At 42.9% G+C, this 27,500-nt stretch overlaps 1 protein-coding gene across 1 annotated transcript in view; it reads left to right on the top strand.

Moving 5' to 3' along the window:
- Nucleotides 1–27,500, top strand: part of LMAN1 (lectin, mannose binding 1) — a gene marked incomplete in the record, with an annotated part of 407,951 nt that overhangs the window by 24,787 nt on the left and 355,664 nt on the right. The window contains 2 exon segments of the mRNA XM_044066156.1: nucleotides 20,785–20,939; nucleotides 21,038–21,145. Coding sequence (XP_043922091.1) covers nucleotides 20,785–20,939; nucleotides 21,038–21,145 — 263 coding nt within the window.

A 27,500-nucleotide genomic window follows, 5' to 3' on the forward strand; every position in this document is an offset into this window, starting at 1 on the left:
TGTTAGCTTTCGTACCTCATTCAAGTTTCCTGGTAGTACTAGATTTAAAAGATGCTTACCACGCCTCCATTCATTCAGATTTCAGAATTTCTTAAGGTTTTCTCTCTGTCTGGATCGCATTCGGTTATCTGCCTTAACTTTTGGACTTTTCACTGTGCCAAGAGTGTTCAGAGTGTCTTCCTGTAGTTGTAGCTCATTGCAGGCTATAGGGTGTCCATATTTTTCATAGTAAGACAACTTACTTAATGTCCTAGAACTGAGAGCAGTTCTTTTAGCGTTGCAAGCCCTTCTATGCATCCCTACGCTCGGGGACCATTGCAGTTCAGTCAGACAACATGTCCGTAGTCTGGTATATCAACAAACAAGGTGGAACCAGATCTTTACCCTCTGTGTTGGGAAGCCATAAGGATTTGGCACTGGGTGATAGCTTCCAATCACTTTTTTATAGCAATGCACATTCCCGGGAGTTCCGACATTTTTGCAGACAATCTGAGCAGGAACGTCCTGATGCCTCAAGAGTGGTTCCTCAACCCTGTAATAGCAGATCGGATCTTCCAACATCCCCCCGAACTACAAATGCAGGAGCTATTTTGCCTTGACCCCCCCCCCCCCCCCCCCAGGGGGAACTACCGATGTATGCTCTAACGTACGATTGGCTCCTGGGTCTTCTGTATGCCTTTCCCCCATTTCCCCTCATTCCAAGATTTGTCCAGAAAGCTCAGAGGTTGAAAAGCAGTGATCATCATTGCTCCCTCCTGGCCGTGTAAAGTCTGGTTCCCATTTCTATGGCATCATCTGATTCACAGCTAGTAGATCCTGGATCATTCCCAGAACCTGTTATCTCCTCCTCTGGGATTGATTCATCCGAACCTGCACAGTCTCAAGCTCATAGCTTGGTTCCTCCACTTCCAATGATTGCCAAGGCTGCCTGACATTCCATCTCCTGTTTGTGAAATTCTTCTGGTCTCACACAAACCTTCCACTAGAAAGGTTTACTCTAGTAAAGTGGACTAGGTTCTATATTTGGGCCAGAGACCAGAACTTAGACCCTTTCTCTATGCCTATTCAAAATATTCTACAATACCTGACTACTGTTCTACATGCAGGAGCCACCGAGTGGACTAGGTTCTATATTTGGGCCAAAGACCAGAACTTAGACCCTTTCTCTATGCCTATTCAAAATATTCTACAATACCTGACTACTGTTCTACATGCAGGAGCCACCGCTTCAACGATCATGTACAATCGCCAGTTTTCATAGTGGTCTTGATAATTCATTTATGTCACACCGCTTATGCAAGACCTTTTTGAAGGAAGTATTACATGTCAAGCCTCCCTTAGAACCCTGGAACTTTGGTGCTTCAGTCTCTCACAGGCTCTCCCTTCAAGCCCTTTGATTCATGTGATTTTAAATGTTTGTCATGGAAAACCATACTTCTAGTAGCACTCGCCTCAGCTAGAAGAGTATCTGAGCTGCAGGCCTTGAGTGTCAAGAGTCCTTATTTGATCTTCCACACGGATAGGGTGCCCCTTCGTACTGACCCTTCTTTCTTGCCCAAGGTAATTTCTGACTTTTCCAGTAATCAATCTATTGACCTGCTGGTCATCTTCCCAAAGCATTCTAATAGAGGGGAAGTACCTTTTGCGCACCCTTGATGTGCACCAGCAGCTTCGTTGTTGTTTGGATAGGACTAAATCCTTCAGGAAAACAGACCAATTGTTTGTGGCCTTTGCAGGACCCAGATTGGGTAAACCTGTTTCCAACTTTATCCTCTTGGCTAAAAAATGTCATTACCTTTATCTACCAACAGAATAAGGTACCCTTGCCTTCCAGAATAAAGGGTCATTCTAACAGATCTATGGCTACTTCTGTAGCTTTTCATTCCAGAGCCTCTATGGGTGATGTATGTGCAGCAGCCACTTGGGCAAGACCTCATACCTTCATATCTCATTACAAATTGGATTTGGCCTCCAGGGGACGAGCATCTTTTGGTTCTATGGTGCTCAGGAATATCCTTCCTTAGGGCCACCCATGACTCAAGTAGCTGGGGACTCTGTCCTATCTGTAATGAATGAACAAAGATTTACAACATCAGATAAAGAAGTTATGTCTTATAATGTTCCATCTGTGTTGTAGATCTTGTGACCTCAAATATCTGTTGTGGAAAACCATTTTTCTGGTAGCTATTATTTCTGCCCGCAGTGTGTCAGAGCTTCAGGCTTTATCAACCCTCCTTATTTGATTTTTCATGCTGACAGAGTATCACTTAGGACAAATCCTTCATTTTTGCCCAAAGTTTGTTCAGAAACCAATATTAACAAAGTTGAGTTACCAGTTTTCTTCCCTAATCATTCCAACAAGGTAGAGTATATGCTGCACCATCTTGATGTTAAGACAGCTCAGATTTTATTTGGATAGAACAAAAGATATCAGGAAATCAGACCAGCTTTTTGTTTCGTTCTCTGAATCCAGGAAATGTAGACCAAGTGGCTAAAACAGCTGTCTAAATGGTTATCTGATTGTATCACCTTTGTCTATTCAGCTGCTAATATGCCCTTGCAACACAAGATTAAAGCTCACTCAGCCAGAGCAGTTTCTACATCCTCTGCGTTTTTAGCCAAACTTCCCCTCTAACATTTGTGCCGCAGCCACTTGGTCAAAACCTCATACCTTTATCACTCATTACAAAGTTGATGAGGCCTCCGGGGATAGAGCGTCCTTTGGGTCCTCGGTCCTGAGAAATGTACTCCCGTGAGCTACTCGAGATCGATGGTGCTTTGGAGGCTACCCATCAGTTAAGAATGAACGTCAAGATTGAACAACTTCACATTAAGAAGTTATGAGCTCACCATAACGTTCCATGTAAGTTGTTCATCTCGCCTTCATTTTTACGTCCCCCTCTCCTGGCTGATAGTTGACCTAGATGTTAGTTTCATCCTGGTTGCTCAAATTCTTCTTCCCTTCTATAGGGGAATAACTATTGTGTATTGTTATAGTATACGTAGCAAACAAGACCTGAGGTAATTCGCAGTGCATCATGGGATAGGGACTTGGTTACGAGCTACTGGAAGACCTTGTACCGGAGCCGAGGGATCTGCTCTCAGTTAAGAATGAAGGCGAGATGAACAACTCGCATGGAACATTATGGTGAGTACATAACTTCTTATTTTGCAGGGGGGCAACATCCCCCATGTGGGGGGCTGTCCCCCACACACCCCTACTTAAGTATACCAACTCTGAGATTGCACTACAATGGGGAAACACGTAAATTCTCTTTCCCTACTGTAGTGTGCTTCGGCACCTGTGTTCCTTAACGGTTCGTTGAACCGTTGTTCGTGGAAGTGCACTTTCGCGTAACTGAGGATCCACTGTTTGTTTTAGAACAAATGGATTTTCGGTCTTTTACAGAAGACGTGTGTATGTATGTATATGTGTGTGTGTGTGTGTGTGTGTGTGTGTGTATATATATATATATATATATATATATATATATATATATATATATATATATATATATAGTATGTATAAATAAAATATACACGTATATGCATGTGTGTATGTATCTGTCTATATTACCTTTCAAATCCCGAAGCGTATAGCACCTATGTTCAGATTGTCGAGGAGACAATTCTGAAGACTTACTATTACAAATGTCTGATATTTCCCAGGGCAAGTATGTACTTGTCAACACCTAATGTACACACACCGGGCTGTATAACAACCACATCGACTGGATGCTTTGCACCCCACACTCAATGTGTGTGTGTGGGGGCTATGCACCTCATACCCCTTAATGTGGTGGGGCTATGCCCCACACCCCCCAACTATTTATACCAACGCCGGGATCACACTACAGTGGGGAAAAGAGCCCTGTTATCTTAAAATCCACATACTAAACTCAATAACCTATATCTGAATAATGGAGCAATTATGGAAGTTTGGTTTTGCTTTGGCGGTTTTGCTTTGGTTTATAGTAACTTTTTATGTATAGGGTCAGGCCTCAAGCCCAGAAGTTGGCCTCTCTTCTCCAGGCGCTTATAACTTATTAATCCCAGGATAAATTTATACACATCCTGTCCTTTAGTTTGTGAAAGGAAGATAGTCACACTGCCATGTAGGATAGTTTTATTCCAGGCGTTTGGGAAGTGCAGGGTATATAGGTGTTCCTTGTTTTATTCATCTGTCTGTGGAGATTTACTTCTTTGGCTCTAGTATTACTAGAGATATTGGATGTGCACAGATGCAAGAGGCCTGGGGCCGTCTGGTCTCTAATGGTGTAGGACGTGAGACTGAGATCTTAGTTGAAAAATCTCTCAGGCAAGGAATAAAGAGAGCTTCCCGCCTCTCTCAGTAGCTCCAGGACTTTAGACCTGTGATCCTTTTGGCTAGGAACTTTTGGAGTCCAGTTGTTTTGATTTATAGTTGCTGAGATAACATCCTAAAGTGAGTATTGTACTTGATGATTGGCCTCACCAGTGCCTAGTATGAGAGTGTAGTTCCCTCTTTGGACTTCACATTCCTTGGGCATAATAACAGGATTTCCTGACAACCATTGTCAAAATATTGGCAAAATGAGATGTAGCAGTCAACCCAAGTTCCTAGGTCCCTGATTACTTCAATATCTGGTGGTGTACTGTCCTGTACAGTATGATGAGGGGAGGGGTTGTCTAGCAAAAGTGGTGAAACCACACTTTTTAATATTTAATTTAAGCCCATTTTAGTACACAGTTTACTAGGGCATGTTCGTTCTGGAGGCATTTGGCATTATAAGGTAACTTTCTCATAGCACACAGTTTGTAGTTGTCTGCAGACTTTATCGAGATGTCTTGGCTCTCTGCTTGGAGGTCTCAGAAATAAATACAAAAAAGGAGAGCTGCCAGCACTGAGCCCCGAGGAGCATCCCTGGCCATTTTCTTTCTTTCTAATTTATCATCTGCAACTTGCACTGCGTGGGTGCTGTCTTTCAGTCAGTTTGCCACATATGGGTTGATTTTCAAGACGTTTAACTTTCATATGATGCCATCATAGGGAACGGTGTTGAACCCTTATAAAAAAATTTACTAGATTTCATGTACAGGACCAACCCTTCCCAAAGCCAAAATGAGTAGCAGGATTTTTGATATCACGGTTATGAGGTCAGTTGTAATATATTCTCTGGTTATGTAGATGAGGGTTGTAAGGCTGATAGGTTTGTAATTACCAGCATTGATTGTATATAAAACACCCTTCTTAAGAGTCATCACCACTGCAGTCTACTTCTCAAGGCCAAAACCAGTAGCTGAAGTCAAGGTTATGTTTAACACTGTTAATCTGAACAACCAGGTATTTTTCTTCCCTCATGTTTCTGGTGTATACTAATATTGTGTTCTGTAAATGCTCTCACTGTATATATTGTATGTACTGTTTTTTTTTTTTTTACTAGGTAGATTATTTGCAGTACTGTGCTCTAACAATGCTCATTGTATATATTGTAGTACTGTTTTTTACTAGGTAAATTTCTTGCACGTGCATTGTACCTATGCTCATTCCAGGAAAGTGCTATGCTCACATATTTGTATCTTGACTTTGTACTATTAACTAGCTGCCTAGTCGGCTTATCCTGTTAAATGATGTTAGGTAGTCCAATCTCACCTTCATTTTTACATATGGGTTCGGAGCTGATCCTGTGCTCCGACTCGGCCGATTTTCAAGCTCTAAGACTTCTGGTTGGCTCGTGGCTAAGCAGGTATCCCATGGTGCACCAGTGCAATCCACAGATCTTGTTTGCCATGTCGACTAGTTCGGATGTGCTTCTCTTGGCGCTAAGTCTTTTGCAATTCTTTCATAAGTGTTTTTTTGCATATTTATTGTTTAGTGGTAATATATATAGGTCTTTACCTAAATTGTCCTATGGTCTTGTTTGACCTTAGTAGTTAGTATCCTGTGTACCAGTAGTTGGGCGCCGTTGCGGTTTTTTTTTTTTTTTGCCTAGATCGTTAGTTTTGGCGGTTTCGCCTCTCTATCAACAGGGGCTCCTGTTGATTTATTGTACTGTTAGCTTGTCTTTGGCGGGGATCCGCTAAAGTCTTATTTAGGATTGCTGTTGCAAAGTTTTTCCTGTGTTGTTGAACGTGTGTGTGTTTTGTGCTATATACTTGGTCTGTTTGAGTTAGAAGACCTAGTTTCTATTACACCGGGCTAGGAGGGCCTAGTCCTTGTGTAATTCTTCTGCAGGGTTAGGCCCGTTATGTAGTCCTTAGTTATTCCCTATTTCTCCTCTGGTTGTGCGTGTTTGTCTGCAATGTCTAAGGATAGCAAGGAGCATAAACCCTCTGGGTTCCTAAAATGCATGAAATGCTCCCAGAGAATGTCATTAACGGATGGCCACAGTAGCTGTGTCTACTGCTTGGGAGCCATCCATTTGCAGGAATCATGCTTTCTTTCCTAGAGTGTTGCAGGAGAGAAAGAACAAGCTGATACTCAGGGGGGGGGGGGGGGTCGGTCTTCTGAAGCCAACCTTTGAGGAAACCTTATCTGGTTCTTCGGCGGCTTCTTCCAAGTCTTCAAAATCCAGATCTGACTCCAAATCTAAAGCATCAAAAAGGCTTTCTCCGGCACCAGCTGGTGTCTCGGAGCCGCCTTCCAAATTAACAAAATCTGTCTCCTCGACTCCTCAGTCTTCAGAGCCGAAGGAGAGCACCATGGTATCAGTCGGTCACATGTGCTTCGGTGCCGATTTCTGAACCTTTGGAAATAGTTGACTCTACTGCTCGGAGCCGGTCTGTAGAATCCCTTCCGGTCTCCAGTGCCTGCTAGGTCGAGATCCCCCTACTTTTTTTCTAACAGATCTTCCAGGAGCCTTTCGGAAGATGTGGAGAGGGTAGTACTGGGACTCCTGAAGTAGTCTGCTCTGCCTAGATTTTTGTTGGCTCCGACCCAATTGGCTTTGGAGCTACTCGAGCCAGTTTTGCCCTAGTCTGTGATTCCACCTCCGAGCCATGTTGGCCTGCCGGAGTGCTTGTTACCAACGGAGGGAACCCTCTGTTCTTGCTCTCCTTGCTGCTGCATTGGAGCTGAGTTCGGCTCTGACACGCTCAGCCCCGTCCGTCATGTCCAGGGACCAAAGCTGTTCTGTCAGCGCCAATGGGGAAGGTTTGAATCTATCTTCGGTTCTGAGCCTTCCTCTCGGTGCTTCCTCCAGGGTGAGCTCGGCCCCTGCATCTATCTCTGAGCCGATGGCTCTGGCTCCGGCACCATCCTTTGTCTCTTAGGAGCGGGAAGGGTCGTCAGAGCTGGAGAGTCTGCTTTTGAGACAGCACGCTCCTCATCGCCTCAATCTACAGCCCCTGCCCGTGGTACAAGCATACCCCCAGGACTCCCACTTTGGTGTCAGTACCTACTCTTTCTGGTGTCAGTACCTACTCTCTCAGGAGACAGCTGAGACCTTCAGCCTCAGGAGCCACCGGCTTGTGGTCCCCACTATTCCGAGGCCTCCCCAGATGGTCCCCTCGGAAGAGGGTATTTAAGAGGAAGCATATTGACTCCCAGAATGAGGCTGACATCGGACACTGACCTCTGAGTCTGAGGGGTCCTCCAAGTCGTCCTCTGATGTCTCCTTTGTGGACATCCTAAATTTCATTAAACAGAGGTGTGACTGGCCCACTGTCAACCCTTCTGATGAGGAGTCTGTGTACCTGAAGGCTTTCTGGTCTAAACCCTCTGCCTCTTGGGTGTCTTCACCTTTCAACGAACTAATGGATCTGGTTAGTCAGAAGGTGTGGGATACTCCTGATGCCCTGGAGCCAGTTCCCAGTAGACAAAATAAGTTCCTGTCTGCACCTCCTGGAGAAGAGTTCTTGTCTAAGGGTGTTCCCATAGATGCTATCGTGGTGGCGGCGGCCACGAAGGAAGGAGTTGGCGGAGACTTCTTCCTCTGTTCATCTGCCATGCAAGGAGTCTCGACAGATGGACAGATTTGGGAAGCATGTATTTAGTTCAGCGGCATTTACACTCAGATCTGTAAACTATCTTACCCACTTCACGAGATTGCAGAAGGATCTCCTCAAGGAGTTAGGAGATTCCATACAGGGTGCTTGTCCTGAGGGGAGTCCCTGATAGGATCTCTGCTCAGTTGTCCACCCTAAATTCGGTAGTTAACTCCTCCATGCGGCTTATCTCCAATGCGGATGATGGAGCGAGCAGAGCAGCTGGTTCAGGAGTTGCCCTTAGGCGCCACTCCTGGATGCTCTTGTGTAATTTTGCAGAGCCGCTTAAGTCCACCTTCACCAACGGCCTGTTTGATGGTTCCTCCTTGTTTGGTTCCAAGGTGAAAGAAACACTCACTTGGTGTGAGCAGGAAGGAAAGACTCTCTGCTGTGGGAGTCCGTTTTACCATTCCCTCTCGACCATACCCCAAAGGTCAAAGGGGAGATAAAATGTGGTTCAAAATGTCCCAGAGGGACTTTCCAGACACACACAGTCAATCCTCCTTCAGAGGCAGAGGAGGAGGAAATGGTAGACGTCAGCCTAGAGGCAGGGGCCGTCCGCAATACCAGCAAGGCCGTGATTCCTTTCAAGGGCGGCCTTATCGGCGCTTCTGGTGTGGGGCCCGACTGTGTTTCTCTGGGGCCAGTCGGGGGTCACATTTCTTTGTATTCAGAAGCCTGGCTAAATATCACCCAAGACAAGTGGGTACAAAGAGTTGTTACCAGAGGCTATATCATACCCTTTTCCCTTCCACTGTTTGTTCCCAAAAAGATCCCAGATGTTCCACCCAATCACCAGGATAAGGCAACTGTGGAGATCAACATGTTGCTCTTAAGAGTCATCCAGCCCGTCCCAGCAGACCAGACAGGATCCGGAAGTTACGCCAAGTTCTTTTTGGTCCCAAAACATACCGGAGACTGGAGGCCAAATTTGGACCTCAGCAGATTAAACGAATCCATGAAGGACAAGTTTTGGATGGTCACACTGCAGTCGATACTCCTGTTAGGGAAAGACTATTGGATGTGCTCTCTGGATCTCCAAGAAGCCTACTACCATATAAAAATGGACAAGGCATAGAGGAGATATCTGTGCTCCTGGCTGGGAGCCAGTCATTATCAGCTTCGTGCTCTGCCCTTTGGTCTCACCACAGCCCCCAGGGTGTTCACGAAATGCATGGCAGTAGTGGCAGCTCACCTGAAACGTCAGGGATTCCAGGTGTTTCAGTATTTGGACAACTGGCTCCTGACCGCCCTCACCAGGCATCTACTAATCCAAAACAGGGACGCCACCATTCAACTTTGTGCTCAACTAGGGATCTCCATAAACTGGGAAAAATCTGCATTACTGCCCTCGCAATCTCTGATGTTTATTGGCGCAGAGGGTAGACACAGTGGATATGACAGTTCGTCTCCTCGCCGAAAGAGCACAAATCCCCTCATCTCAAGTTCAGTGTCGTCTTCTGCTTCAGAAGGTCAAAGCAGAATGGATTCTTGAGCTTCTCGGTGCGATGGCTTCAACCATTCTGTTAATACCTTTAGCCTGGTTGCACATGAGAATTCTCCAATGGCTCCTGTTTTCCCAGTGGTCATTCCAATATCTACCGCTGAGTCATCCTATCCTGACGGAATCCTGCAAAAAAGGACCTTCATTGGTGCATAGCCCCCAGCAACCTGTTCACAGAGCTCCCTTTGTGCCTACCCAACCCGTTGTCACTGTGACCACGGATGCCTCCCAGGTCGGGTGGGGGGGCATTATCTTGGCAGGACTGTCCACGGCACATGGCAAGAACACGAGGCTCATCTGCATATCAGTGCTCTGGAGATGAGGGCGGTGCTTCTAGCATTGCAAGCACTTCAGGACCTTCTTCCTCCAGGGACGATTGCGATACAGTCGGACAACATGTCTGTTGTGTGGTATATCAACAAACAGGGCAGTACCAGATCTTACCCACTCTGTCGAGGAGGCCATGCGAGTTTGGGAATGGGCGATTTCTTCCCAGCGCTTTCTGGTGGCAACGCGCATTCCGAGGACAACCAACGTGATAGCCGACAAGCTAAGCCAGGCAATCTTACTGCCTCACGAGTGGTTTCTGAAACGGGAAATAGTGGAAAAGATTTTCCGGAAATAGGGATATCTTTGCTGAGACCTTTTTGCCATCCCAGTCAATGCAAAGTGCAGCAGTTATTTTTCCCTAATTCCCTCTCCGGGGGGAACACCCAGAGGCGCTCTGGTCCACGGGACTTCTATATGCCTTTCATCCATTCCCTCTTATCCCCAATCAGCTGGGAAGCAAGTTGATCCTAATTGCTCCTTACTGGCCTTGAAGGTCTGGTTCCACTTCCTCGAACCTCTTCTCCTGGACTATCCTTGGATTTTGGAGCCAGTTCCAGATCTATTGACCCACATATCTGGTTCGTTACACCCTGCTCTTCACACCCTCAAATTGACAGCATGGCTGCTCCAGTTCCATCTCTAGTCAGGCTTCATGATGATTCTTCATCAGTGTCCAATATTCTCTTATCCTCGCATAAACCCTCAACCAGAAGGCTGTATGGCAGTAAATGGAAAAGTTTTTCTATTTGGCCACAGAAAATGAACGTGGATCCGTACACCACTCCCATTCCCATGATTCTGGAATTCCTTTAAGAGCTTTTTCAGCACGGATCTGCCACGGCCACCATCAAAGTACAGTTGGTGGCAATCTCTCATTTTATTTAGGGTCTCCAAATGTCAGCCTTGTGTCTCATAAGCTATGCAAGACTTTCTTGAAAGGAGCCACTTTACTGAGACCACCGTTACAAGGACCTGTGGCTTCTTGGGACTTAAATTTTAATTGACATCCCTTTGAACAGTCTCATTCATCTTATTTAAAATATTTGTCTTGGAAGACTGTGTTTTTAGTAGCTATTACGTCAGCCATAACGTCAGCCATACATGTATCTGAGCTACAAGCCCTGTCTATTAAGCCACCTTATTTAACCTTTCATAAAGACAGGGTTTCTTTATGTACCAATCCTTCATTTGTTCCCAAAGTTTGTTCTACTGCCACCTTAAATCAGTCCATTGAGCTTCCAGTTTTCTTTCCCAATTATTGTAATGCAGCTGAATATCATTTCCACCAGCTGGACGTTCATGGACAGCTACATTTTCATTTGCAGCGGACCAAAGAATTTTGGAAGTCAGACCAGTTATTCGATTCTTTTTCTGACTCCAGATTGGGCTTACCAGTTTCTAAGGTGACATTGTCTAATTGGATTTCTAGTTGCATAGCCTTCATCTACAGTTAGGAGGGCAGACCTTTACCCCACAGGATCACTCGCTCTACCAGGTCTCTGTCTACCTCTGCAGCCTTTCAAGCCAGGGTACCACTTGATCATATCTGTGCAGCAGCTACGTGGGCTACCCCTCACACCTTTATTACTCATAAGTTGGATTTTGCTTCCAGGGGTAGAGCATCCTTTGGCTCCACGGTGCTCCGGAGTATTTTCCAATGAGCCACCCAAGAATAAGGTGCCAAGGACGCTGTCCCATATGTAAAAATGAAGGTGAGATTCGGCTACCTAACATAAAGAAGTTATGTACTCACCATAATGTTCCGTGTTGGTAGTCCATCTCACCCTTCATTTTGACCAACCCGCCCTCCTGCCCCCATCCTGGAAGATCTGGAGGTAGTAATTTAATTCTCTTGGTTGGTTACCCCTTAGTATTGGTTTGTTGGTTAGGGTTTTTTTTTTTTTTTTTCTGTTTCTAGCGAGCAGCAAACAAGATCTGGGGATTGCACTGGTGCACCATGGAATGCCTGCTTAGCCACGAGCCAACCAGAAGTCTTCGAGCTTGAAAATCGTCGAGTCGGAGCAGAGGATCGGCTCCGAACCCATATGTAAAAATGAAGGGTGAGATGGACTACCAACATGGAACGTTATGGTGAGTACATAACTTTTTAAATAAATGTCTGGTCCTGGGAAGTATATTTTGACTTGGTGTTGGCACCTTTTGTAAATCTTTAGACAGTTAAGGGAGTATGTACAGATATTTTAGACCTTTGAAAAGAAGTCTCGCTGGTTAAGCTGTCACTGAATTTATTTGTAAGGATATTGGCAGTTAGGTCAGAATAGGAGGCATCATTATGAAATTCTGAACAGTGTAGAATATATATTTTTTAGGTTTGTGATGTACTTAAATAAGGAGTTGTGTGTGTCTTCAGAGGCCAGAATAAGTTCATGGGCATCTTTAGTGGGCCTTAGTGTTCTTTAATTTATTTTGTAATGCTTTTCATTTTGATTTTATCCTTGTGAAGATGGGTTTTGGATCTATAAAGTAGCTTATGGAATTTGATTTATGGCCATAGACCATTAATATGGTTTGTTTTTGAATATCACATGTTACTTGGTTCTGTTGGGGACTGGTAGCTCTGCTTTATTTTTTTTTTTCTAAATGTGTGTAGCTTTCCTTACTGAAGTTTGCTGCTGTTTTAATGTCAGGGCAGATACAGCTGTAAGTAAATTTTGATATTTCATCACATAGTAATTTGAGGTTGGCATACTTGTGATCCTTAAATTCCATAAGTTTTACTGTAGGAACTTTTGGGAGTTTAAAGTAGAAGGTCCCAAGTTTATAGTCAGACTTTACTGGATGATCCCAGGAGTAGTGCAAGAGGTTGCCATATTTGTAAGAAATGAATAATGGTGGTGGTGAATCTTTTCAAAGCAGAAGTCATATAGCTAAGTTTTGACCATGGCAGGTTCAGATCCCTCTTGTTTCATGTTTTTGACAACCAGTATTTGTTGATACCAGTGGAGAATTTGTTTCCATCTTTGGGTGAATCTAATCTAGGTATTTACTTCCTGTACCTAGTGGCATGGCTTCACCACTTCAGTAGTGAACCAGCATGCCTCTCCTCTCAAGCCCAGTATTGCAAAAACCTGTAGGCACACACAGGACCAATTTTCTAGTTAGACTGAGGCCAGGGAGCTGGGTCCCTGCTATTTTTTGGACATCTTGTTGAATTTTTTTTTTTGTTTGTTTTTTTGTTATATTGCTGGGAGTTTTGTTGCTGGGCTGAGTTTTTCTTCTGTAAAACTGCATTTGGCTGGTTCTGATTTTCACCAGTCAAGATGGTTCTGAAGATGTGCAGAGCCTCTTTAAAAGGTACTTTTTTTTTTATTCAGCCACAGTTACAAGACCAGCGCCTGCTTGGGACACAGACTTTTGTTTGGCAAAGGTCAGTTTGCTTCATTTGAGCAAGCAGCTATAACTGAGCTTAGAGGGCTCTCCTTTGAAAGTTTGTCTTGCTAGTAGAAGAATTGTGCTTCTCCCTTTGTTCTTAGAAGTAGTACTTCGTAATAATAACATGCTCTCCTCTGCACTCTTCTTAGACCTATCCAAAGCTTTTGATATGGTTAATCATCAAATACTTTTCCCACTTGACTCACAGGCATTACTATAGCAATAACCCACGCCTGGGTGTGGGTAATGCTAAATTTACCCACGGTTGGCGTGGTTTGGTCCCGAGGCCCGAGGACCAAACAAAGCCAACCGTGGTAATTTAGCATTACCCACACCCAGAAGTGGGTTATTGCTATTATACCATGGTGTTAGTTTGCTTTGTATTATATTTGTATTGTTGTTATTTGTGTTTTTGTTAGCTTTTTTTTGTATTCTTCCACTTTTTGTGAGATAAAATAGTCCACACTTTCAGTTTGTTTTTATTGTTTATTTCTGTTTTAATTTAAATACATGTTATTTTTTAATTTTTCAGGAAATGTTAGGATATAATTATATTAGTAGATATAGTTGTAAAGCTTTTGGTATGTCTTTATAGTTTTAAAGCTTTTGGTATGTCTTCTTGTTGTAGTTTCTTTTATATTTGTGTATTGGTTCTGTCTTGATGGTTGTCTATGTTCATATGCTGGCTTGAGTTCTTCTTAGTGTAGTATCTGTAATGAGAAATTGTGTTTATAGTTAATTTTATGTTTATATATTGCATTGTATGTATCTATATATATATATATATATATATATATATATATATATATATATATATATATATATATATATATGGTTTTAGTATAAATTTAGAGTTTACTTACTTATTTTGTTGGGTTTCTATATTGTAGATGTTTATTGTTCCATAGTTTATAATGTGTTGTTTGTCTTGTGGTTTTTCTGGTTCATTTTCCAGGTATGGACGTTCTGTGTTATGGACTTTCATTTTTTTTTTCTTGGTCCGTTGTCTGTTGTGTTATTGATATTCTCTTCATGTATTGGATTTTTTGGTGTTTCTTGTGTTCCAGATATTATTTTTCCCCATGTTTTAAATTCATCTACTGAAGGTTGATAATACGATCTTAGTGATGCTTCACTTTTATGTCCTGTGACAGTCATTATTTGTCTTGCTTCCATCCCTGATTGTGAGAGTAATGTTACTGCTGTTGCTCTTAAGGAGTGGTTTGTGTATCTCTTTGATAGGTTTGCTTCTTTGCAGATTTGTGGTAACATGTTTGCAAGATAGTTTTTTCCCATTGGTTGTGTTGTGTACCATGTATCCATTTTGTCAAGTACATGTTGTGGATATTTTTTTGGGTGGAGGAACAGTTGTTTTGTATTAGGTGGCCTTTTTTGTAAGTATTTTTTGAAACTTTTTACAGGACATGAAGGGTCTGTGTGGTTTTCGAACATGAATCCTCTTAGCAAATGTTTTGTAACATCATAATGTTTTTTGTGGTTTTTTGTATGTTCGTTGAAATTTTTTGTTACATATTCTGTGCCATCTGTATATTTGTTTATTGTAAAACTGTCTTCTGTGAGGTATCGTACTCCTTCATTCCCACGTCTTGCAAAGTTTAGCTGTATATCAAACCATACTTTTCTTACTAGACCGTCTGCTGTGTTTGGGGAAAGTACTTGGCTGTTTCTTAGTTGTGTTATTTCTTGCATTGTGAGTGGCTGGTGGTGTTCTGCTGTATCTTTTCCTTGTCTTCTGTAATTTTTAATTACTGACTTAAATACGTTATTTGCATTTGTTAGAGCTGTATCTGTTATGATGTTAATCTTTCTATTGAATGGTGGGTTGTTTATATATCTGTTTAGTCCTGCACGTAAGGATACAAATGCACTTATTACATATTCTTGTCCTTTTGTGTTTCGTACTGTAGCATAGAATTCTCCAAGTATTTTGTTTAATTTTTCTGGTGTAATAGTGTGGAAGTCTATGTTGTAGTGTTTTTGTTTTTTCCAGTTTTGAAATATGTTTATAGCCCACTGTGTTTGTTTTCTTGTACTTAATTCTTCTTTTTCTAATTCTAGTGTTTCTATTTCTTTAACAGTTTTTTCTGCATGTCTTTTATGTTTGAGTGGAATAGGCTTTTAATGTTTTTTTACCTTTCTGAAGAGTATGGCTTGTCACACTGTTGTCTTCTATAAGGGCCTTGTTATGCTGCAGTAATTCCTGTTCTTGTGGTTGGAGAATTTTCTTGCTTGTTGATGGTTTCATTGAGGTTTGTGGTATGTTCTTAAATATTTCTTCTATTTCACTGTCACTTATTATTTCAAAGTTTAGTTCCATTTTTTTTTTATTATTTTCTATCTATGGTGTCTCTTGTTTGGGTGTTTCTTCCTGTCTGAGTTTGTAGTCTTCGTGTTTAACAGGGCTCGTGCAGGTTTTTGAAGGGAGGTAATTAAAAGGGTAGGTGGTGCTTGTTATAAAATAGTTTTAGCAGTATAGACGTTTATAAGGTGTAGTTATGTTATACTAGTTATGGGTATGTTGAAATGTGGTGTAGTGTTAATTTGTATTTATTTTTTTTAAATATGTACTTTTAGTAATTGGTCACTAGATGGTGGTGTTGTATGCGGTTTTATAAGATGTATGCGGTTTTAGAAAATGTATGCTGATGTGGACGTTTGGTATGGTGTGTGTTTTTTACTTTGCAAGGGATGTCTTGTGTGTTTTAATATGTATATTTTTGGAGTTGTGTGTGTATGTATTGTAGGGAATATAGGTGAGTGAATGGTTTTATGACAATGCTTGGTTTTGTTGGGTTATAACTGGTGGTTATGTAGTGAGTGTGTGTGTGTGCTGTATTTGCGACTGTATGAGTTTTCATTTTGTTTGTGTTCGAGGTGAGGGAATGAGAAATAGTATATGGGTAATGTTTATTTTTGTGTGTTTTAGTTGAGTAGTTGGTGTTTTTTGCTTTTACATTTACCGTACATTTATTTTTGCTTCATGTCGGCGCAGCGGGATACATAACTGACCGGACTTCTTTACTTGTTTGTTGTCCGATTTAGTATGTGCACGCTGGTTGGATTAGCCAATCAGCGTGCACGTTTATCGTCTTTTTTCCGATGTTCGGATGGTATAATATGGTTTAAGTCCTACTTGCATAATAGACAGGCTGTCCTATGGGACAATCAACTGTCCAAACATCTCCCTATTACCCTGGGTGTCCCTCAAGGCTCTATCCTCGGAACTCTACTTTTCTCTATATTCATAAATGAGCTTAGTATAAATCTACCTCTGGCTACCTGCATACAATATGCAGACGACTCCACTTTAATTTGTAAAGCCCCAAATCCAATCCATCACCCAAACAGTATTTAACCTAGTGGAAAACTGGTTCCAACAACGATGCCTCTTCCTAAATGCCAAAAAAAAAAAAAACTATTTCTATTTACTCCAACTCTAAAATCCACCCCACTACATTTCACTATACCATCCAATAATGGTACAATTATAGCTCCTGACCCAACTACCAAACTCTTAGGTATAACAATCGACCACAACCTTAACTTTGACTCAAACATCAACTCTACTATTAAAACAGTAAACCGAAAACTTGGTTCCTTATATAGGATACAACCTTTCCTTACCCCTGAAGCCAAAACTACCATTGCCCAAACCCATCTGATCTCTACTCTCCTCTATGCCTCCGCCATTTATACTAATCTTTCCAAAAGTAACCTTAATAAGCTAACCACTTCCTGTAACAATATTGCCAGATTTGCTACTGGCTCCCCATTTAGAACTCACCATTGTCAAAATCTCAAACAGCTAGGATGGCTAGAAATGCAAAATAAGCTAGAGTTTCAACAACTCACCATTACGCATAAGATTCTGTACCATCCTAGTAATACTCCTATTCTAAGTAGCCTTATCTCTCCCTACTTTAATCTTACTACTCTTCGCTCAGCAAATAAACTACTGGTCACCATCCAGAAATCCCCCAACAGAGCAGATGGTTCTCTTTTCTCAAATTCTGTGGGGAAGACTTAGAATAGGCTTCCCAGCATACTTGTATCTCAGTCATCATTACCACTCTTCAAAAAGCAACTAAAAATATTCCTAAAAACACAATGGCTATGCCCTTGTACTAACCCCGACTGATACTCCCCAGTACAACATCCCTGTATACCTTGCACCCAAAACCCAGTGTGGAATTGAGTAATCTTTCACTTAACCCCCCCCCCCCCCTTTTTTTACTTTCCTACTCCCAGGGAAATATCACTGTATTTGATCTTTGTATACTCATTCGGCTATTATCAAAACTCTACCATCTCTATACAGACTAACTATCTTTTTACTATGAGTATAACATTCTGTTTTAAATGCATATACACAAACTCTCTTGTGCATTAAGTTATACTTTAAGACTACCTGAATTCACTTTTTAAATCTGTGCCCTCATTCCTAACGTACAGTATGTTGAATATCATACCCTTTACCATGTAAATAGTACTATATTGCTGTATTAAACTCTGTACTCACTAATGTCATACCTTTTACTAAGTAAATAGGACTGTATTTCTGTTAGACATTGTATCGATAGTACTGTACTGCTGTGCTAAACTCTGTACTCTCTTTCTCTATAGTACTGTACTCCTGTCATAAACTCTGTACTATTCTCAATATTAAGTTCTTATTTGAAAATTATTCTGTTTTTCTTTTATGCTGATCTGTATTTACTTAATGTGGAGCTCATCTCCCTGGGCCTCTACTGAAAATGGACATGTATCCAGTTTGACTAGCCCGGTTAACAAATGTAAAATAAAAAATAAATAAATAAATGTATGCATACTGTGGCTGCTGAATCTAATTTTAAACAGGCAGTTCACTTCCTTGTTTTCTTTCATGAAATTTCTAACCACAGGGGAGATGTTGGCCATTAGATCACTGTTGCAGCATGGGAATGTCCTGCCAATAATTGGACATCTAATAAATATACAAACGTTTTTGGGTTCCTTCCTAGAGCAAGCATGTTCTTTCATAAGAGGACTGCTAGTGCCAAAGTTCAGAAATGTTCTTGCCATTGAAGAATTCATTTGACTCGTACGTCCACTTCTGAGCAGATGCAAAACCTTCTGGAGAGATTCCTTTTAGTATTTGTGGTAAATTTTTTCATGTCTAACAGAGAAGAGAATTGTTGATGTGGTCGACAACTGCCATGTAAGCATTCCCAAATGAATTGTCTTTTTTATTGGGAGAATCCCACCACATCCGTTTGTGAGAGATTTGTTTTTATTTCACCTCTAAGAATATCTCTAGTCTGCATAACAGCCGTAACATATTTCTAGAGAATAAACGCCTGAAAGTCCTTTTATGTCCACCATGGTCACCAGCTCTTCTTTCTTGGAACCTACCAGCTAGGTAAAGAAAATGAGTCCAAAACCCAAAAAGTGAAACGCCGCTTATTAATAGGAAAGCAATAAAATTTATTGTGAGCGCTTTCGTCCGCTTACAATGAAAGAACTTCTGCAGACATTAAAATCAAAATAATTCACAGTTTAATGACATCATATACTTGTATATTTTACTTTGCATTTGATTGGGAGGTTTTTTTACCTGAATTTTGAAATGGGAGGGGTATGATGTCGTTAACCTCTGACTATATTTAAACTGTGAGCCATTTTGATTTTAATGTCTGAAGAAGTTCCTTCATTGTAAGCGGACGAAAGTGCCCACAATTTTTCTTTTCCTATTAAGAAGCAGTGTGTTTACTTTTTGGCATTTGGACTTGTTTGTTGTTTTTGTTTTAGTGTTTTAAAGAAAATAAAAGAACCCACAAAGAAGAGCTGTAGCTACACAGCCTCTTTCCTGATCTGAGACAAAATCCACTGTGGCCGTTATAGAATCTGTCTAATGTTCCCAACTCCTCCTCTTATGTTGCTCCATGGCATGTTGCCTATGGTTAGGAAGCTTGTCCACCAAGCTGTTGAGAAGGGAGAGCAAGGTTTTCTCTTATTAGGAAGGTCTGAGAGAATACTTCCCATGTTAGTAGGGGAGGAGGTAATGGGCTCATTTATGTTGGTTTAGATGTTTGATACTTCTAAACCAGTCAAGGTAGATAACCCCAAGGGAAATGTCTCAAAAAAAAAAAAAAAAAAAATTTCACTCCTAGTGTAAAGGTGTCAAGGAATGGTAAAGCTTTGCAGAAGGACTTTTTAGAACATTTCAGTCTCCAGTTCCCTTCTGTAGCCTTTCATTTTGAAACAAATGCCGCACGCTTCTGAAGAGTTCTTTTCAGAATAAGGTGAAGGACTTAATTATGCACTCCCAAGTCTCCTCTCCTGTCAGATTTGAGTCAGAATCTGAGAATCCTCTTCTGACCAGTTGAGATCTCGCTCGCTCTGTCGCTCGCTCTGTCTCTGTCACTCGCTCTCTCTCTGTCTCTGTCACTCGCTCTCTCTCTGTCTCTGTCGCTCGCTCTCTCTCTGTCTCTGTCGCTCGCTCGCTCTCTGTCTCTGTCGCTCGCTCGCTCTCTGTCTCTGTCGCTCGCTCGCTCTCTGTCTCTGTCGCTCGCTCTCTGTCTCGCCGCCGCTCTGTCTCTGTCGCCGCCTCTGTCTCTGTCGCTCGCTCGCTCTCTGTCTCTGTCGCTCGCTCGCTCTCTGTCTCTGTCGCTCGCTCTCTGTCTCTGTCGCTCGCTCTCTGTCTCTGTCGCTCGCTCTCTGTCTCTGTCGCTCGCTCTCTGTCTCTGTCGCCGCCGCTTCTGTCTCTGTCGCCGCTTCTGTCTCTGTCGCCGCTTCTGTCTCTGTCGCCGCTTCTGTCTCTGTCGCCGCTTTCTGCCTCTGTCGCCGCCGCTTGTCTGTCGCCGCCGCTCTGTCTCTGTCGCTCGCTCTGTCGCTCTGTCTCTGTCACTCTCTCTCTGTCGCTCTCGCTCTGTCGCTCTCTCTCTGTCGCTCTCTCTCTGTCGCTCTCTGTCTCTGTCGCTCGCGCTCTCTCTCTGTCTCTCTGTCGCTCGCTCTCTCTCTCTCTCTCTCTGTCGCTCGCTCTCTCTCTCTGTCTCTCTGTCGCTCGCTCTCGCTCGCTCTCTGTCGCCGCTTCTGTCGCCGCTTCTGTCGCCGCCGCTTGTCGCCGCCGCTGTCGCTCGCTTGCTCTCTCTGTCACTCGCTCTGTCACTCGCTCGCTCCCTGTCTGTCTCTCTCTCTCCCCTATTTCTAATGACAAAGATGGAAGGGCATATGATAGATATGGCAAAACATGTTTATGCCTATTCAGTTTTGGCCTTCAGTACTATAAGCTATTGGAGTGGTCCCTTTCTTTATAACGACCAGTCCACCCTCACCATTTGCAGCTGAGCCAGTCTTTGTGCTATGTCAACCTCTCTTCTCTTTTTAGGTATGAGTTGTACAAAAAACACTCTGAGGGTACTCTGTGGGACTGGGGAGGTTTCTGGCAACATGGCAAAGTTTGAAATGTTAAGTATTAGTCCTAGAGGTAACAAATGATGGGGCCCATTGTCACAGATGCCATTATAGTAAGTACATAATTCTCATGTTTGCATGACTATTTAATCATGCCTGATATTTTTTTTGTTTTGTAGATGCCATACCTAGTGCAGATCAAATCCGGATAACCCCATCTATGAGAAGCCAGAAAGGTTCAGTGTGGACTAAAAACAAAGTAGCCTTTGAGAACTGGGAAATCGAAGTCACATTTCGTGTGACTGGGCGAGGTAGAATTGGAGCAGATGGACTGGTATAATGTGCTCTCTCATTTGCAGATCAGTTTAACTTTATTAAATGTGGAGGTTGTCCTTTTAACTTTCAAATTTCCGTTTTTGTTTCTGTGAATAGGCTGTGTGGTATACGGAACAGCAAGGCCTTGATGGTCCAGTATTTGGTGCTGCAGACTACTGGAATGGAATTGGAATTTTCTTTGACTCATTTGATAATGATGGAAAGGTTAGTTTGTATGAACCCTTGCAGGTTTTGTAATTACCATGTTGCAAACTTCATTGTAGGCAAAACTAGACCGTACAATTAGATTTGTTGCAAAAAGCTTCACTTGTAATAGTGGTGCATTTTTTTTCCCAATTTTGAGTCTGAAACTGACGTCTCATTTTTGTGCTGTAGATATTCTTCGTGTTTCACTGTTGCAGTCATCACATTTGGGTTATCTGCTTGCAGTAGCCTTCAAGTCGGCCTGATTAACAAAGTCTTGGGTCCTGCATCGGTTGCTTTCTCTTCTTCCATGATGTCAGGTCATCAGGGGGTATAAAACATGCAGCCAATGCCATTGCAACAGTCTTTCTTGCTGTGTGGTGCCCGAAGCAGAAGCAGTTCGCAAGTGCCGGTCGGCCGACTGACTCCTGAAATTTTCGTTTCCAAGTTTCAGAACCGAAGTCTTCAACTAAAGTTAAGTACCCCGTTGGGGAAACTTTCTTGCTCCGTACGTCCTTTCGGCTTTTCCCGGTTAGGGGTCGCCACAGCAGATCAACCGTCCGCTCATGATTGGCAGTAGAGGTTTACAGTCTCAAGTTGCCAGCCTGGTGCCCAACCTTCCACAGAAGGCGCACACATGCACGCACTCACACCTAGGGCCAATTTAGAGTGTCCAATCCACCTACAGCATGTTTTTGGGATGTGGGAGGAAAATATTCTGAAATTTTCATTTTCAAGTTTCAGAACTGAAGTCTTCAACTTAAAGCTAAGTACCTCGTTGAGGAAACTTTTTTTTTTTCTTGCTTCTTACCGATGTCAGTAAAAATTAATAATTGCATTGCTTGTGGAAAACAAATACCTCACAAAGATTTTCATTCGTACTGTATTCCTTGCCTAGGCCCTGACAATGACGTACCTTGCTGTCGGTTTTGTGCTTTATTTAATCAGTGCACTATCAGTCGTCGGTACATTTCTGCCTCTAAGTATTTCAGTTCTCTGTTTAATTATCCAGAAATGTCGTCGGTTAGCCATCCGACTACCGGGATTCTGAAGAAATGCAAAGACAAAGACGGAAACAGTCCGCCGAGGTCAAACTGCCGACGACGTTTGTAAGTCAGTTGCCAGTTCGCTGGTACTCTGAGGTGCTTTCGCAGCCCCTGATACCCTCTACTTCTGATTCGCAGGCCTCTATTGAGACTCATTCGAAGTATGCCGCGAGATGCTTCACCTATGGAACCCACGGATGTCTCTATCTTGGATGGGTCCGGAGCTGATGTGCAGGCACTGGCTTCTGAGGATGTATTCAGGCCTACAGACTTGCATATTAAACTGACTCCACCTTCATTACTAAGGCCTAAAATCTCGATCTGTGTCTAAAAAAAAAAACGGCACCCAGGCCACATGTTCAGGCCCCTATGCCTAAAAAAGCAAATGATCAAAATGGCTGAAGAAATAATTACTCTAATAAGGGGTAGTCAAACCCCCCCCCCCCCCCAAGAGGCCTAGGGCTGAGCTTGATTATGAATCTTCTGATCAGATTTCTGTTTTTTCTGACTCTTCTAATGATCTGGATTTGTCCATACCTACTTATGAGGATTCTGATGCAGAGGGTTCGATTCCCTCTGCTTCCCCTTCTGAGGATTTTTCTTTTGGGGAAACTTTGCATACCTTTAAAGGAGCATTTCCACTGGGAAAGGCAGGAATTTTCTGATTCAAAAAAGAGGCTTGGGGATTTCCTTCTACCTCCGCATAGGCCTTTGGCTATACCTCCTGTACTAGACATTGTTGATTGTTTTCGGAATCCAGTATGGCCCCTAATTCCCTGCCTCCGGCTCCTAGTAAACCTGACTGATACTACAGGGTTCCTGAGTCCCACAAGCTTCTTTTCAAAAATCCTGTTGCAGATCCAGAAATCATTTCTCAGGAGCCCAAGGGCATTAAGGCTTCTACTGCTAAAAATCCTACCCCTGTCTGATGAGACTCCAGGGCATTGGATAGATAGGGTAAGAAGGTTTATACTTCTGCAACATTGGCAATCTGGGCTTTAAACTGCCATTTTCATATGTTAAAATATCAACAGCATACTATTGGCCTGCTTAAACAGAAAATTATGTTGATTCCTGACTGTGTGTAAAATAAAGATTTACAGGATTTATTGCATTCTGCTGAACAAGTTGGAAAAAATACTTTGCAATGTGGTTTTGATTCTTTAGAGGCCTCCTGCAGGGCTGCTTTTACTGGGTCTGTGCTTAGAAGGCATGCTTGGCTTAAGGATCTTTGCCAGATCATGTTAAAGCTAAATTGTTGGATGTTCCCTTGCATCAGGACTGCTTGTTTGGCAACAAAGCAGAAGTTCTTAAAAAGATGGAGGAAAAAGTTAAATCTATGCAAACTATTAAGGATTTCCTACAAGTACAGTCTCCAAGATTTAGTAGGCATTGGCCCTCTAAGAATTGGTCCTTTCCTGCCTCTTCCAGGCCTTCCCAGTCCAAACCCAGAACCAGCAGAACCCCCAGGTTTCAGTCCCAGGGTATGCACTGGACTAAGCAGTGGAGGGCTTCTGCTTCCAAATCGGGGGGTAGTAAGATTCCCCCTATGGTAAGCTTTCTGAATGACTTAACTTTAAAACGTCCAAGTACTTCTCAACTGACTGCTCCTTTAGGGGGGAAGACTGTTCTGCAACCCAAAAACTGGGAACTCATTACCCAGGACAAGTGGGTTTTAAATATAGTTTCCCAAGAATGCAGATTTCACTTCAACACGTTACCAATCCCACACGGTTGGCCAGATCTACTCCCAAATCAGTGGGCAGAGGCTCAGAAGCAAGTACTCTCTCGAGCATAAAGGCTATTCAAACTGTACCAGAAGAAGAAAAGAGACAAGGTTTCTACTCAAGACTTTTCCTGGTATCCAGAAAAGACTGTTCATGGCGTCCTATCCTGGACCTCTCCATCTTAACACCCTTTTGGTGATTCCAAAATTCAAGATGCTAACTCTCATCACCAGTTGCTTCCTATGCTAGGCAAAGATGCCTGGTTGGCAACACTGGATTTAAAGGAATCCTACCTGCACATCCCAATGAGGGAATCTTGCAGAAGTTACCTACGCTTCAAAGCAGGTTCCATGCACTATCAGTTCTCTGTGTTGCCCTTTGGCTTATTTACTGTGCCCAGGATATTCACAAAGTGCTTAGCTCCAGTTATTGCATTTTGCAGGCAAAGAAAAATTCAACTATACCCATACCTGGACGATTCTCTAATTCAGGCAGAAAGCCAGGGCATACTTTTGAATCATCTGGCATTTGTACAAAAGCTGCTAACTTGTCTGGGGTACACCATAAATGAAAATAAATCACATCTGGTACCCTGACAACAAATTATATTCCTGGGAGCAAGCTTGAACACAACTTCCCAGATGGCTTTCCTCACGCCAGAGAAACAAATTCATTTGACGACTTACTTCAAACTAATGGCCACGAAAAGACCCTGCTATCTGCAAGGCAAATACTACAAGCCTTGGGGTTCATGGCCTCCTGCATTCTACTAATTGCATATGCAAGACTGCATATGAGGAAACTACAATGGTATCTAAAATATGGTGTCAACATTCTCAGGATCTAGAAGAAATGATTCCTATCATACCTTGCCTATGGTTAGAGTTCCTTTGGTGGGCAGAGGCCTGCCACTTAAGGGACTACCATTCACTCTACCCCCTGCCACCCAAACCCTAACAACAAATGCATCAAACTGTGCATGGGGGGCTCACCTGGCAGGGAAGTGCGTTCAGGGCAAATGGAGCCCAAGTCAAATGCACCTGCATATCAATCAAAAAGAAGTGTTAGCTGTACAGAACGCGCCGACAGCCTTCAAGGACCACATTCTTCCAGGACAATTAATGGTAAAGACGGACAACACTACTGTTATGTGGTGAACAAGCACGGGGGTACCCATTCTTACTCCCTCTGCAGACTAGCCATAGCTCTGTGGAACATGGCCTTGAGCTACCAAGTGCATCTACAAGCTCAATTCCTGCCAGGGAAAACTAAATACACTGGCAGACGAACTAAGTAGAAATCTCATGGACCCACATGAGTGGAAACTGGAACCAAAGACTTTCAGCATGTTGATAAACAAATGGGGGAGCCCAGATATAGACATGTTTGCCTCTGCCCAGAACTACCAATTGGACAAATTCTGCACAAGGATTCCCCACAAAATAACTTGGAAAGTGGATGCTCTGTCCTTCAGCTGGAAAAATCTTGGTTTATGCCTTTCCCCCTCTGCCTGTCCTCTCCAAAGTACTACTAAAGATCAAACAGGGCAAACCAAGGACGATACTGATTGCACCAGACTGGCCACGCCAACACTGGTACCCCCTCTTGTGCAGTGTCACTGCTGGCTCCATGGTACCTGCCTCAGACCCCTACCCTGCTGTCTCAGCAGGACAGCCAGATTCTGCACCCTCCACTTCAAACCCTGAACCTGGCAGCCTGGCTAATTATCTAATTTCTCTGTTACCATCCCTCAGTAAACAAGTGTTGGATGTCATTTTGGAGGCAAGGAGGCCTAGTACTAGAAAATCTTATGCTGAAAAATGGAAATCTTTCTGTGCCTGGAACCAAACTCAAGGGATGGCCACAGCAACGTGCAACTTACCTAAGATTCTCCAATACTTTAACAGAGATGCTTCACAAGGGCCTTTCTTTTTCCTCTATCAAAATTCACGCCTCAGCCATTTCAGCTCATTACAACACAAAACCACCCCTCTTCTCTCATCCACTGCTCAAGCAGTTCCTCAGAGTGGCCAAAAACTTAAGACCACCCAGGAGAGCCCCAATTCCAGCCTGGGACCTTAACTTTGTATTGGAAAAACTCACTCTTCCACCTTTTGAGCCAGCTGCAAGTGCATTGTTGAAATTCCTTTCTTGGAAAATGGCCTTCCTTTTAGCCATCACTTCAGCAAGAAGGGTATCTGAATTACAAGCTCTTATGGCAGTGGAGCCTTTCATAATCTTTCATGCGGGCAGTGTGTCCCTCAGGACCAGTCCCTCCATGCCCAAGGTGGTTTCCAGTGTGGCTCTTAATCAGTCCATTCATTTGCCAACTTTCTTTTCTAATCCACAGAACAAAGGGGAATGCATACTGCACTCCTTAGATGTGCACAGACAGCTTAGACTTTACTTGGTCAGGACTATTCCTCAAAGGAAATCTGAACAACTGCTGGTGGCATTTGCTGCAGGGGCACAGGGGAAGGCTATTTCAAAGCAAACCATTTCTAAATGGATAGGCCATTGCATTCATTTCTGCTATAAGCACCATGGAAAACCTATCCCACAGGGGATTAGACCCCATTCAACCAAGGCTGCATCTACCTCCACAGCCTTTCTCAGAGGTGTCCCTGCCAGGGACATCCTAGAAGCTGCTACGTGGATTTCTGCACATACTTTCACCAAACCATTACCTATTTTCTCTAAATCCAGAGCTGGCTTTGCCACTGCAGTCTTGCAGGGCCTTATAGCTGGACCTAAGGCTATTTAAATTCCTCCTCCCATCCTTAGCTTTGGGAATCTACCCAAATGTGATGACTGCAACAGTGAAACACAAAGAACATAGTACAGTTGTGTACACTTGGATGTTTGAGTGTCTTCACTGTTGCAGTCCTGGTCACCCTCCCTCCATCAGGCCGACTGAGGGCTACTGCAAGCAGATAACCCAAATGTGATGACTGCACCAGTGAATGCACTCTAACATCTACATTTATGGTAAGTGTACCCAACTGTACTATACTGCTACTGATATACCATAAAGATATACTGGTTACTTGAGTAATTTTTTAAAGAATTTCACCAAATAGTGTAGTTCGTATTATAAAGTTAGTACTTGCCCAATTCAGTTTCATATTTTCTTAGCAGGGTCTCTCATCTTGGCTGCAGAAGTATTCCTAAGAGTGCTAGTAAACTAAATTTTTTCTTATCTCTCATGCCCCCCCCCCATTCCTGACAGTTATAATGTCTACTCCAGCTGTTCTCAAGCTCATTTGAGCCCATTCATTCCTCCATGGATGGGGTGGGGGAAGAGTCCCGAGAACCATCAAGGTAAGAGTAGTCTGTAGGGCAGTCATAAGGGTTGCTTGTGTCCTTGCTGGTATCCACCACTGATGAGATTTTTTTTTTTTTTTTTTTTTAATGGCCTAACCCTACAACCTGAGTGGGAGATGAGTTATCCTCATCACTGTAGAGATCCACAGTACCACAGTCCTACTTATGCACTCTCCTCAGGACTTCAACCAAATGGTAGCTTGGTGAGCAGAGAACTTCCCAGCAAGATGCCCACATATTACTGCTCCTAAGAGGAATTGTCAGTATGTGCCTTCCTTC

This window comes from Protopterus annectens, chromosome 1.part0 (genome assembly GCF_019279795.1).
Source record: "Protopterus annectens isolate FY-2018-M chromosome 1.part0, PAN1.0, whole genome shotgun sequence".
Lineage (NCBI taxonomy): Eukaryota > Metazoa > Chordata > Ceratodontiformes > Protopteridae > Protopterus > Protopterus annectens.